General features: G+C 32.3%; 1 protein-coding gene across 1 annotated transcript; it reads left to right on the top strand.

Moving 5' to 3' along the window:
* The first annotated feature begins 77 nt into the window (after positions 1-77).
* Positions 78-787, top strand: LOC108463487 (uncharacterized). The gene has a single exon (XM_017763419.2). The coding sequence runs from the start codon at positions 157-159 to the stop codon at positions 511-513; it is 357 nt and encodes a 118-aa protein (XP_017618908.1). The 5' UTR covers positions 78-156; the 3' UTR covers positions 514-787.
* The last annotated feature ends 14,358 nt before the right edge of the window (positions 788-15,145 follow it).

Below are 15,145 nucleotides of genomic sequence, written 5' to 3'. Positions count from 1 at the left end.
GTCCTTAACACACGTATTCAATACCCTTACCATTTCCTCCATTAATGTCAACTTTCTCAACAACGACAACCTTTTGCTATAAATATATCTTGTTCCATTTTATTGCATTTCACACACATTTAGAAGGAAATTAAAAGAGTTGATAAAGTAGTATCCATGGAAGGTTTAATCCCTTATTTGATCCATGCCATGAAGAAGCAAAATCCCAGCAACCGTTACCGGTCCATGTCCGTTGGGTCTAGCCGTGGTTACCATTTGTTGATGGAACAGTCACCGGCGGAATCCGTCGAGGGGTCGTCGCATAGGCGGACGAGGTCGGAGTTTCAGCCACCAACGACTGTGGAGTTTTCTGAGCAAAGGTCTGGTCTTGGTTTGGTTAGCTCAAAGGGCGACAACTATAGTTCTTATTTAAACTACCCTTCTTCAATGGCTGGAAGCTCGAAAGCTGGTTCTTATTACCAGCAAAACTCGAAGGTGAATAGCGTTCAGGTTTCTGATGTTCGACCACGATGATGATCATCTGTTTACATTTTCTTTCTGTAGAATATGAAGAAAAAAACTGTTTGGTGTTGAAGATTTGTTTGTTGCTTTTGTTTTGAAAATCGGAAAATTGATGATTTTTGTATTTAATTGTAAATTTAAACAGTTTTACATTGCTGTGATTAGTGATTAATGTATGGTTTTGATTTTTGTGTGTGTTTGTCGGTGATTATTTGTCATATTCTAGGGATTTTTGGAATTTGTAAATTGGTTAAATCATTAAAATAGTCACTTTTATTTGATTCAAGTTACATTTTAGTCGCTTATGTTTGAAATGTTACATTTTAGTCACTTATATTATCTTGTTGTAATATTTTAGTTACTGAGCCGTTAATTGCCGTTAATGGTGTAACGTTAAGCTGACGTGACTCGTTAAATCATCATTTCAAACAAAATTTTAGCTTAAATTTTACAATTGGTCCCTATATTTTTTTCATTTTGAGCAATTTAATTTTTTTTCCTTTTATGTTCCTTTAACTTTTTTTTTCCATTCTCTTCTGCTTTTCCCTTTGTTTTCCTTCCTTCTTCATTTCTTTTAACGTGGTTTTTCTATATTTTTTATTTGTTAAAACTAGTCCACAAGCTCGCCTCACTCGAAAAAAATAAAAGTATAATGACTATTTTTAACAAATGGAAAACATAAAAAAACTACGTTAAAAGAAATAGAGAAGGAAGGAAAACAAAGAGAGAAGTAGAAGAAAATCGAAAATAGAGAAAAAAAAAGGAAAGTTAAAAGATCACATAAAAGAAAAAAACTAAATAGTTCAAAACGAAAAAATATGGGGACCAATTGTATAAATTTATCGAATTTTTTATTTGAAATGTTGATTTAACATGTCACATCAGCTTACCGTTACATAGTTAACGGAAATTAACGGCTCAGTAACTAAAATGTTACAACGTGATAACATAAATGACTAAAATATAACATTTCAAACATAAATGATTAAAATATAACCTGAAGTAAGCAAATGTGACTATTTTAATAGTTTACCCTAAAATTTTAAAGTAAATAAAAAAAACAATTAACTGGTATTTTTTGGACAAAATTTTATTTTAAATATAAAATACATTTTTACATCATAAAAAATATAGATTAAATAAAAATAAAAATCGTTTGAATTCAATAAAAACACCCCCACGGTGATGTTTTGTCAAAAAGCAAGTGTGAAACCACTAGTAGCTTTGGCATAAACGCGTTTGCAAATTCAACGAAAACGTTTTAAAAATAAAGGAAAGTAGAAGAATCCAAGATCAACTGCAACTACACCTATATATTAATTCCAGTTATGAAATTTTCCATTTTTCTTTTAAATTTAAATTAAGATAATCAGGGTTTTAATTTTTTTAAAGAAAAATTGTTTTCTCAAATTCGAGTTGCTTTTTAATTTACAAATGTTGAGATTTCCTTAGTGAGTGGTTATGGACATTTATATTATCCACGTTCTTAGATACGTGATGAAACACTCTCGTTTTGTAAACCCGTTATCTTTTTCATTAGAGGTAAATATCATCTCTTTTAATATCCATCGACTCTCGACAGATAATATTTTGTAGACTTCTTCTAACAAAACCGATCTCCCCTCAATAAATTCGAGTTTGATGATTTCTTTTTTTATCAAAATTAGATGAATCAATAAGTTGGAAACAAAATTTGGTTTGACATAAACTTATCAAAGGCTCAAAGCTCCCCCTTAACAGCCTTGTCTGGCTTTATATGGCGAAATTTTTCCACCAAATTGTTTGACCCAATAATTATGTATAGAAAATTTTTTGAACATCATATTATTAAATATACGTTTAAAAATAATTATAATATTTAATTTATAATTATTAGTTAAAATTAAATAAATAAATATTGTGATAATTATACATTTAAAATAATTAGAATTTAAATTACAATTATTAGTTGAAAAATTGTGCTAATTTTAAAATAAAATTACTGCTTGAATAAAAGTCTAAGTACTTAATTGATACTAGAGTTATTAATTATGTTAATTAGTTATTATTTTGAACAATTGCTTTGCATTAATCACATAAAGAAAAACTATATTGTAGTTGAATATATTAAAATATATTAATTATTATTTAAAAATTATATTATAATATTTGAATTGAAAAGTCAATATATTTTAATTATATCAATAATTCAAATAAAATAATATTGTACACTAATTAGTGTAATTAAAATATAATATTTAAAAATAACTAACTATTAATTGCGTAAAAGCACGAGTTTGAAAAAACTTTTGAGCCGATTTAGACTATCCTTTATTTCTATCATATAACTAAATTAAATTTTTAAAAATATAATTTAATTCAAAAGTATTAGTTAGAAAAAAACCAAGAAAAAATATAAAAATTTAGCCAACTTTGAATTTTCAAAATAATTTGTATATATTAATTTTGTCAACTAATTATTATTTTTAATAATGTTGCTTTGCATTAATTATATGAAGTAAAATTATATTATATTTTTAATATGTAAAATTATTTTAATTATAATTTTAATTTTTTATTATAATATTTAAATTGATGAATAAGTTAATATATTTTAACTATATTTAACAATTCAATTAAAAATATTATTTTACATTAATTACATTAATTAAAATACGATATTTAAAAGAATAATTAAAAATTAAATGAATAAAATTAAACGTAACGCATGTGATAGTAGAAATTCTTCTTTTTTTTATAAATAAGGTTACTATAATTTTATAAGTTAAATAATAATATAAAATATGTGACGTAGTTATCATTATGTTTGCAAAATATATAAATATTTTTAATAATATGAAATATAAAAATTATAATGGAATTAAATAAAATTACATTTTTGAAGTTTAAAATTTTCATTTTATAATAGGACCATATATATTAAATGAAAATAATTTTGAAAAACACCTTTTAGGTGAAATTTAAATAGAGAATTTGAATTACTCACAACCCATTTTTGAATTTTTATTATATACATCTAAATAAATAAAATTTAAAATTTCTATAAAATAAAAAAAATTTAAATTTTTATCCAAACATATTCTAAGAGAAACTCGACAAATTTAGGTCTTGGTGGACCAAACAAAGTCACTCATGGTCCTTAATTAATGAAGACCTTTGAAGATATGATGAAAAAAGGAAACTTGCCAAACTTAGGTCCCAATCCACTTAACAAGCCGCTCATGTAAAAGTTCTAAGATTAGGTTTATGAGTGTCTTGAGCGAAGATGATTAATGAAAGGATGCTTTTATCATATGATTTAGGTTCTTTTCTAGTTGTTTTGTGAATGGGAATTAGTAGTTAAGTTATAATAGAGTTTTTGTAAGAGTTGATGTGGTTTGGTGTTTATATAAATACAATCCATATTGAAGACAAGTTTCAATGGAAGCTATAATCTAGATATTATAAATATGGTGCCTATATGTTATTTGGCGAGATAGATTCTTGATTGTATGTTTGGACGAATCTCTCTTTATCCTTTTCAAATGAAAGGAATTTGTCTCCACTCCATTAATTTTTTAATTTATTCGTTTTGATATATGTATATATATTTTTTTTTTCTATCACTGACACTATTTGACATATGACTAAAATATAATTAGCACATTAATTTTTTTTTTAAAAAAAGAGAAGGACAATGAAAATGGTTGACTAAATTTTAAAGAAATAATTGTATGAAACTGGAATATCATATCATTTGTATCAATTTTCAATAAGAGCATGTCATTTTAGTATTTTCATCCCGAAAAAAATCAAATCCAACATGATCTTCTCAAATTTAAAATGAAAATGCTGAAATAGGATACTCTTATTGGAAAGGAATATAAATAATATGGTATCCTAGTTTCATATAATTTCTCATAAATTTTATGAGTTGAAGAGTATGGTAAGAGAATTGAGTAATTAATTTTGTTATTAAAGCTGGAATTAGATGAGGCTATTAGGGGTTTTTTCGGTTAAAAATAAATTTGGGTTATTTAATCTTAAGTCCTTTCATATTTTGAAATTAAAAAACATATGGTATAAGTGACACATGTTATTATTTAAGTGGGTCATGTGTCAGGTCAAAAAAATAACATGGTTAGAGGAAAAATTATTTTATGAACCCTTCTTATCATATCATCCATGACCCCTATCAATTAAAAATAAACACATCATCCATGATCTTTTTTTACCAATAGTACATATGATGTAGAAAAAATAATGTATTTATTTTTAATTGGTAGAGACCATGGATGATGTGGTAAAGACGATTCAGAAAATAATTTTTCCTATTAGAGAGATGTACCACAATGATAGACAGAATTAAAAGTGTAGGTACCACATTAAAAAAATTAAAAAAAGAAGTACCACACTGAAAATTTTGTTAAAGTACAATGGTAGAACTTGCCATTATTTCTTAAATATTTATGTGATGATGTGACACAATCTCACAGTATCATATTATCATATTTTGGTGAAATTCAAGTCCATAGACGAAATTGAGAAAAATTGTTAAGTTCCAAAATTCACATGGACAAAAATTTCAGGTACTAAAATGGAGTTATTTTCCAAACTTAGGGGCAAAAAAATTATTTTAAGCATGGATTATTCATTAATTAATTTGGAATTTACCGATAATTGTTAGAGGTGCATTGATAAAATATATTGCACTCTCAAAAGAAAACACAAGTTCGAACTTCAGAAATTACATTGTTAGGAGAGGTAATCCCAAATCCTAAACAACTATAAATGGATATGAAGAATATCAAAATAAAATTAATAAAAAAATATTATGTTTTCAATCCATTCACTCGTTTTCTTTCTTTTGGGATATTTTTTTTGGATCGCTAAAATCATTTGATTTTTTATTGAATGGATTGAAATGATTGATCTTATCAAACGTTTTACATTCTTATTGTTAATATATAAAATTACAAAAGGTTAAAATATATTTTAAGTATACTTTTAGAAATTTAATTTCTCCACTTTTTAAATTTTAAAATTTAAATCTATTTGTTAATATCATTAAAATATTTTATTAAATTTATGGATATGACTCTTTAAAATAAAAATAAAATTTTATTTTTAAATTCAATAAATAAAGGAATTAAATTCTTTAAAATTAAAATTAAAAAAAACTAATTTTAAATATGCAAAGACATACAAACTTGAAGTATATTTTAATGAGTAAATTGTATCAAAGGTCCTCGAACTATGATTCTTATTTTAAATTGGTCTATAAATTTTAAAACGTTTTAATTGCATCAAATTCACTGTTAACACATCAAATTCTATATGACATAATTTAAAATTTAAAAGGTGTGGTTCGTATTTTAATATGACTCTTGTATGCAAGCAAGGGTGGAGATTCTTTTCTATGCCTCAGACGCTTACGAGTAGAACTGTTGAAGGCAAGGATTTAAATAGCGGTTCGATATTGGTATAGCAGCCGCTATATAACGATAGCGACGTCGTCCGAAACTGCTACTACCGAAACCACTATTATGTTTTACAATAAGTTGTGCAAATTTAAAAAAAAAAATCACAACCGCGATACCCTCAGTGACGGCAATAACATCTGTTATGTCCGCAACCGCGATAAACGCAATGTTACTGAAAACGAGGCCGCGACTGCAATTTAAATCCTCGGTTGAGGGATCTAACTCCTCTTTCATTTGGAGGAGTCTCTTTAGAAGGTATGAGATGAAGATTTGGTGATGATTCAGCTTTTGCATGACCCTTGGCTGAAAGAAGAGGCTAATTTTTATGTTAATATTGAAGGTACTCCAGGTCTTGAAGATATACGTGTCAGTGATTTGTTACAGGTGGATAGTATGGATTGGGAAAATGATCTCCTAAATGGCCTGCTCGCTCCCATGGATGTTGAATGTGTCAGATGTGTTCCCATTAGTCTCCTAAAGCCTAGTGACGACCTCATTTGGCATTTCTCTAAACCAGGCAGTTATGATGTTAAATCCGATTATGTGTTGGCTGAACCCGCAGATTTCTTGATCCTCACCCATTATAGGCTCATACGGACCAAGTTCAGTTCAGGGGAATACATTTCCCTATGGCCATGCAGAGGTGAAAACCTCATGAAGACATAGGTACGGATGTATTCCGGAAGCGATCCCCTAGCCCCTGCGGAGGTGAAAACCTCACGAAGGCATAGTTTCTCACTCCCACTTAAGAGATGCGACCCCAACGGTCATGCAATATGGTGCGAAAGCATATCAAAAGTAAATTCAACAAGGACACAGAAGATACAATGCGAAGATCGTGGATTTTTAGAAAAACAAATTTCAAATTTCGACAAGACGACAGAAAATAATCAATTTACAGCTCGACTCTCTTTATAGGTCCCCAGCGGAGTCGCCAAGCTGTCGAAACTATTTTTTTTTAAAAAAACGGAGATCGACTTTAAAACGAAAATGGAGTCGCCACTAATCCTTTTTGTGGTGTGATTGGGCCACCTTATAAAACATTTTGGTCACGAATTTTGAGAAAATAGGCTCGGGAGTCAGTTACGTATGAGGAAGGATTAGCACCCCCAATACGCCTAAAATCGGTACTTTATTGATTAATTTATGTCTTAATATCGAAAATTAAAGATTTGAAAATATTTTAAAGTACGATCCTCCTTTTTGAAACATTTGAGTAAATTAAACGTGAGTTAAAGACCATCTCGCTTCAAGGTAAAACGTCACGTCCAGTACGGTAGGACACAACGTTTTTGACCCCCGATTATGAGCTTGTCTTTTATTTTAAAAAAAATTCGTGCACTTTATTCTTTTAAAAAAAAGGGTATTCGGATATTTAAATCAAACGTAAAGCCACAACCTAGTATGGTAGGGCATGATTTTTCGAATTTTTTAAATACAGAACACTGCCTCCCCTTTTCAAAACTTGGAGAAATTCAATAAGAAGGATATCGAACAAAAACCGAAATCCAATATGATAGGGCACAATTTTCCGAGCTTTCAAATATCGAAAATTGCCTTTGTTTAGGAGAAAATTTGGAGAATAAATCGATTAAGAAGGATATTCGAATACTTAAATCGAATAAAAAACGAAGCCCAGTACGGTAGGGCACATTTTTTAAAATGATTAAGTATAGAAAATTGCCCTTATTAAAAACTATTTGGGAATAAAATGTTGAATAAAATACTTAAATCGAATATAAAAAAAAACGAACCCAATACGGTAGGGCACGTTTTTTAAAACGATTAAGTATAGAAAATTGTCTTCATGTTAAAAACAAATTGAGAATACATTGTGGAATAAAAGAATTAAAACGATTAAAATTTGGGGAGGAAAAAAAATGATATGCAACATAATAATAATACAATTAATAACTCAATCAATATAAATAAAAAAATAAATATAGAGAAAATTAGCAACAGCAATAATAATGATAAAAATATTAAAATATGATAAATATAGCAATAATAATATTAATAGTAAAATAAAAACATAATGATAAAATAATATATATTAATGACGATATTAAATATAATGATAAAAGTGAAAATTAAAATAATAACTATACTAAAATAACATAATAATATAGTATGTAAAAACAATTTGATAATTTTAAAAGAAATAATAGATATAATATAATAAATATAATAATGAGTCGAAGAATTATCACATTTAAAATAATTAACCTTTAATAAAAATATAATGAATATATAATATTAAATAATTAATATAATAATATGAAATCAAAACTCAAATTAATTAGTTTTAATAGAAAATAATAATAATGTAATAATAATAATATGCGTATTAAAAGTAATATTAAATGACTAATAAAAATGGTAAAAATAAATAGTAAAAATAATAGAAATAATAATAATATAATAGTGCGAATAACATTGAAAAGCATGTACAGTGTAAAATAATAAACAAAAAACAAAATAATAATAATGTGAATAATATAATAGGTGAATATAATATTTTAAAAAAACTGAAAGTAATTAGAGCAAGAAAAGGCTTGGGATTTAATTATAATCAAAGCGAAACATGGGGTGCGAATTATACAATACAAAGAAATAACAAATCATGAACTGGATCAAAGTAGACATGCGTGCAAAGGGAAGGATCAAGACATAAATATTCCCTTCAAAGCACAAAAGCACGGGTCCCATCCCTCCCAAACAACACCATTTTATTTGCTATTTAAAAAACTAAAGGGGCCAAACAAGACAAAAAAGAAAAAAATTCAACGGTAGTTTGCCAATTTTAAAAGAAACCATAGCCCTTTTATTTTTCTTTGCTGGGATTTGATGACCAAGAATCAAGCCAACTTGGGACCACCACCATTGCTTGGTCACCGCATACAAGAATCAAGTTTAAAAGATAAGTTCTTTTTATCTTTTTTATCCTCTTTAATAGATGAACGAACAACAAAATGGTTAGTTTCGAAAACACAAAGGAAAAAAAATGAAAAAAAGAAGAAACAAACAACAACCTTGGTGGTTTTCGGTTTGCCAGATCTGTTTTGCTCTCAATCGATGGTGTAGGCTTTTTGTTTGTCTAATCGGTGGTTATTTCCCTATATTCGAATGCTTGTATTTTGGTAAAATTCTTGCTCTTTGATTTTTAGATGCCACTATTTGTATCAAATCTGCGTTTTTATTGAATAATCCTCCAAAAAAAAACATTGTTACACTCTCATGACTTTATAGCCTAAATTCTAACAGTTTCTGCCTCTTTTTGCTGTAGGTGAAGGCAAAACGTGGGAATGGAGGCATGGAGGCAGAGAACGTGGGTAGTGGAAGCATGAAGGCAGTTGGAGGCTAGGGTTTTGGCTGAAAATGTTTTGGGGTTTGTGGGCTAGGGTTAAGTATTTGGGCTTCAAAATTGGGTCTGTTTTTATTTTTTGTTTTTTTTGTTGTTGAATTCTATTTTGGACTTGGTTTTGTGCTTTATGTAATTTGGGCCGGGCAAAAATTGGGTTTTACAGCTGCCCCTCTTTGCTCGTTGTTGTGTAACGAGAACGAAACAAAGACTTTAGAAAGACCAATTTTGCCCGGTCTTGTTGAATCCTGACTCCTTGTTGCTCATCTTGCTCAAGTAGCCACATTCCATCCCACTGCATCTTCAGGGGTATAGAAATTAACATTTCGATCCACTCCAATAGGTTTCAGAGAGAAGAGATTTGTAGCTTCAATCTACTCTACTGGCACTTGAAGGAGATAATAACTGGTAACTTCAACCTATTCCACTACTGCTTAGGGACACGAGGTTTGTATCTTCAACTCACTCTCTGCAACTTCAAAGAAATAAGGTTTGGTATCTTCGATCTGCTTCACCACTACTTAGGATGATAAGATCTGCTATCTTCAGTCTGCCTCGCTGCAACTTCAGGGAGATAAGACTTGTAATTTCAACATGCTCTCTGAAACTTCAGAGAGATAAGGTTTATTATCTTCGATCTGCTCCACTACTGCTTAAGGAGATAAGATCTGTAATCTTCAGCCTGTTACCCTACTGCTTAGGGAGTTAAAGCCTGTTCATCGTCTTCGATAAAGCCTGTTCATCGTCTTTGATCTGCTCCACTACTGCTTAGGGAGATAAGATCTGTAATTTTTTAGCCTATTACCCTACTGTTTAGGGGGTTAAAGCTAGTGGCTTGAATCTGCTCCGCTCTTGCTCGGCAAATATAAGATCTGCTGAAAATTGATCTGCTCCGCTCTTATTTAGCGAAGATAAGATCTGCTTAAAACTTGTAGTTTCAATCTTGCTATATGACCACTGGGGAATATATCTGTAAAATTGATTTCCTGAGGTTTATGCCTACGTCAAATGATTAAGATGCCATGATTAACATGAATCAAATGCTCCTAACTAAATGTGTCATGAATGACATTTGTATGAATGCAGAATGTCATGAAAATGATCCCCTTTTTAGGTTATTACTATTCGTCATTTATCAAAATTTTATCACTGTCATATAATCCTATCCTCTTTACTCAACTGGTATCCTTGATAGAAAATCCTCTTCTTAAATCCATTCCACTGCGACTCAGGCGTATAGGATTTGTACCATCTTTTCAATCAAATGGTCTATTAAACCCTCTCTAGGGAATATGACCAGATGCAAAATCTTAATCTCTTTTCCAAGCATGATTTCACTTTAATACTTGAGTGGACATTGCTTATTATTCGTCGAGGTACCTCTGACAAACAAAATCCTGAGAAGTACACTAAACTAGACCCCTTTTTTCAACATTTCCAACCCTTAGGCTTGAGGAGTTCTGAACAATAATCCTGTTTTCGATTCTCGCAACATTAGAAATTTCCGAAGTAATATGTAAAACCTCCTTTGTGAAAGTATTATTAGTCCATTAATCGTTAGTTCAATGCAAAAAATGCTCGAAAAAGAAAAAAAGAGAGAGAAGAAGAGGAGGAAAAAAATAATAATAATAATAGGCTAACAGGAAATTATTTGAGAGCATAGCTCAAAAAACGTTAATCAAAGATGGCAAATACCATAAGAAGGAAAATTTATTGAGAGCATAGCTTAGAACAAATAGAAAAGCAAAACAAATACAACATAGGTGAGATGTGAACTAGGTGCCCCAGATATCACCGTCTGAGCTTCCCGATACAAATTTCTTGAAGACCATTCTGAGCTTATCATATGCCTAGGAGATCTAACGTATTTTGTCGATGCCCCAAGACATGTGTGCTTTCTCTTCATTAATTCCAGCACAGCAAGATTACCGCATGCCCCATCCTTGGTCAAAATTTGAATTGCCCTTTTCGGGTTTTCAATTTAAAACCCCTTTAGTCTCAAGGCGCCCTTTGCGGGTTTTCACCTTGGCCTCACCTTTTTGTTTTTTTAGGTGCCCTTTTCGGGTTTTCAATTCAAAACCTCTTTGGTCTCAAGGCGTCCTTTGCGGGTTTTCACCTTGGCCTCACCCCCTTTTTTTTTTAAGTGCCCTTTACGGGTTTTCACCTCTTAAGCGAAATACTTCTTGACTGAATCTGAATTTACTGGGTTAGGCAAGCTCCTACTATCCATCTCAGTTAATATCAGTGCTCCTCCAGAAAAAGCCTTATTTACCACGTAAGGTCCTTCCCAGTTTGGCATCTATTTCCCTCTAAAATCTTTTTGCATAGGGAGAATTTGTTTCAACACCAAATCCCCCTCACAGAATACTCTAGGGCGAACTTTTTTGTTATAAGCTCGCATCATTCGCCTTTGGTACATTTGACTATGATGAATAGCCTTCAGTCTCTTTTCTTCAATCAAATTCAGCTGATCATACCGGGACTGAATCCATTCTGCTTCGTCTAGCTTCAACTCTGATAAAACCCGAAGAGAAGGAATTTTGACTTCAATGGGCAAAACTGCCTCCATCCCATAAACTAATGAGTAAGGTGTTGCCTCGGTAGAAGTTTTGACAGATGTTCGATAGGCATAAAGAGCAAATGGCAACTTTTCATGCCAATCCTTGTAGGTTTCAGTCATTTTTCCCACGATCCTTTTGATATTCTTATTAGCTGGCTCAACCGCACCATTCATTTTTGGACGATAAGGTGACGAGTTATGGTGCTTAATCTTGAACTGCCTGCAAACCTCTACTATCACGCTATTATTCAAATTCAACGCGTTGTCTGATATGATCCTTTCTGACATACCATATCGACATATGATTTCTTTTTTCAAGAACTTACTGACTGCCGACTTTGTAACGTTGGTATATGAAGCAGCCTCTACCCACTTAGTGAAGTAATCGATAACCACAAAGATGAATCGATGCCCATTAGAAACTTTCAGTGAAATCGACCCAATAAGGTTCATGCCCCACATTGAGAAAGGCCACGGAGAAGTCACGACATGAAGGGGTGAATGAGACACGTGGATCTTGTCACCATAAATCTGGCACTTATAGCATTTCTTGGCATAGCTAATACAATCTCCTTCCATTGTGGACCAGTAGTACCCGAATCTCATAATTTGCCTGGCCATTGTGAACCCATTAGCATGCGTCCTGCAGACACCCTCATGGACCTCTTCCAGGATTTTCTTAGCTTCAACAGTATCAACACACCTTAACAGTACCTGATCTTTCCTCCTTTTATACAGGACTTTTCCATCCAAGACATAGTCATTGGCTAGCCTTCTCAACGTTCTTTTATCATTTTCCATTGCCTGGTCAGGGTATTCACGACTCTTCACGTATCGCAGAATGTCATGATACTAAGGATGGTTATTTCTTTCTTCTTTTTCGTCTATATTGCAGCAATGAGCTGGAGCATCGCAAATACTCATCTGGATTGGCTTCATATCTCCTTGTTCATTTATTCTAATCATAGAAGCTAATGTAGCCAGGGCATCGGCCATCTGATTTTCATTACGCAGGAGATAAAAGAAAGTGACGTCATCAAACTGCTCAATTAATTTCAGAACTAACTTTCGATAACTGATCAATTTGGGATCTCTCATCTCCCATTCACCTTTGAGCTGATAGATCACCAATGCAGAGTCTCCATATACCTCTAGCGCTTTGATTTTTCGATCTATGGCCACACGAATTCCCATGATACATGCCTCGTACTCTGCCATATTGTTTGTGCAGTCAAAATCCAACTTGCAAGTGAATGGATAGTGATCTCCACTTGGGGATATCAAAACTGCCCCAATTCCATTACCAACGGCATTTAATGGCCCATCAAAATTTAGTTTCCAAGAAAAATTTTCGGACGTGCCTTCCTCGGTAGTTGCCACATACATTAAATTTTCATTGAAAAAATCAAAGTTCAGAGGCTCATAATCTTTTAAGGCTCTACTGGTCAGAAAATCTGCTATGGCAGTCCCTTTAATGGCTTTCTGGTTTACGTAGACTATGTCAAACTCGGAAAGCAAAATTTGCCATCGGGTCATTCTTCCACTCAACGCAGTTGATTCCATCATGTACTTTAAAGGATCTAGTTTCGAAATTAACCACGTCGTATGGTACAACATGTATTGCCTCAATCTCCGGGTGGTCCAAACCAAAGCGCAACATAAATTTTCAATTGACGAATATCTCATTTCACACTCAGTGAATTTTTTACTGAGGTAATATATCGCATTTTCCTTCCTTCTGGTCTCATCATGTTGGCCAAGCACACATCCCATTGAATTGTCAAATACTATTAAATACAATATCAATGGCCTATCAGGACTAGGCGGCGTCAGCACTGGATGGTTGGACAAGTAATGTTTAACTTTGTCGAAGGCTTTTTGGCACTCATCATCCCATACACCTAGATTATGTTTCTTGAGGAGACAAAATATGGGGTCACATTTCTCTGTTAGTTGTGAAATGAACCGAGCAATGTAGTTTAATCTTCCTAGGAAACCACGAATTTCTTTTTGAGTACGGGGTGGAGGCAGTTCCTGTATAGCTCTGACTTTATCCGGGTCAACTATAACTCTTTTTTCACTGACGACAAAACCCAGTAATTTTTCTGACCTGGCTCTAAAAGTACATTTTGTCGGATTGAGTTTAAGCTGAAATTTCCTCAACTTCAAAAATAACCTCCTTAAGACTTGTAAGTGTTCATTTTTTGTTCGAGACTTTGCGATCATGTCGTCAACGTAAACCTCGATTTCTTTATGCATCATGTCATGAAAGAGGGTTACCATAGCCCTTTGATACGTTGCTCCCGTGTTCTTCAAACCGAATGACATCACCTTATAGCAAAATGTTTCCCATAAGGTTATGAACGTAGTCTTTTCCATGTCTTCAGGATGCATCTTAATCTGATTATACCCCGAGAATCCATCCATAAAAAAGAACAGTGAATAGCCCGCCGTATTATCTACTAGGGTATCAATATGAGGCAACGGGAAGTTGTCCTTTGGACTAGCTTTGTTTAGGTCTCTGTAATCCACACACATCCGCACTTTTCCATCTTTTTTAGGGACAGGGACAACATTAGCTACCCATTCTGGGTAATTAACCGCTTGTAAGAAACCAGCATCAAATTGCTTCTTGACCTCTTCCTTTACTTTCACTGCCATATCGGGTCTCATCCTTCAGAGTTTCTGCTGTACCGGCTTGCACTCCTTCTTTGTGGGAACACGGTGTACCGCAATATTGGGGTTTAAACCTAGCATACCTTGATATGTCCACGCAAGGACATCCTTGAACTCTCGCAATAATTCAATAAGGTCCTGTCTTGTCTTCTAATTGATGCAAGTGCCAATTTTCACCTCCTTTCCTTCTTCCAGGGTCACGCTCTCAATTGTCTCATGGTGAGGCAGAATCTGTTTCTCTTCCCGCTCTACCATCCTTAACAAGTCCGGAGATAAACTATAATCCTCGTTATCTTTAAAATCCTGAGATCCCTCTAAGCGCAAATTTTGCTCAAAAGGAAATTCAGGGTCCATATCAGTACTACTCGTGTCATTGATATCTGGGGACCTGTTACAGATATGAAAGAATGTCCAAAAAGGAATCTAAGAATAGCTTATTTGTAACATGAAAATGAATGAAAATAGAACAAAATATTTGCTCGAAAAGTGAGGAAAATGCATTTCTTTATTGAAATAATGATATTTAAACATGAGCCTATTTCACAAAAGATTCTTATTGTTCTAGGCTGAAAACAATAAGTATAT

This window comes from Gossypium arboreum, chromosome 13 (genome assembly GCF_025698485.1).
Source record: "Gossypium arboreum isolate Shixiya-1 chromosome 13, ASM2569848v2, whole genome shotgun sequence".
Lineage (NCBI taxonomy): Eukaryota > Viridiplantae > Streptophyta > Magnoliopsida > Malvales > Malvaceae > Gossypium > Gossypium arboreum.
The sequence above is the reverse complement of the archived record's forward strand: the minus strand, read 5'-3'. Positions and strand labels throughout refer to the sequence as shown.

Bases quoted from the DNA above. Each gene is read 5' to 3' on its own strand.
- LOC108463487 (XM_017763419.2), top strand. From the start codon at position 157: ATGGAAGGTTTAATCCCTTATTTGATCCATGCCATGAAGAAGCAAAAT.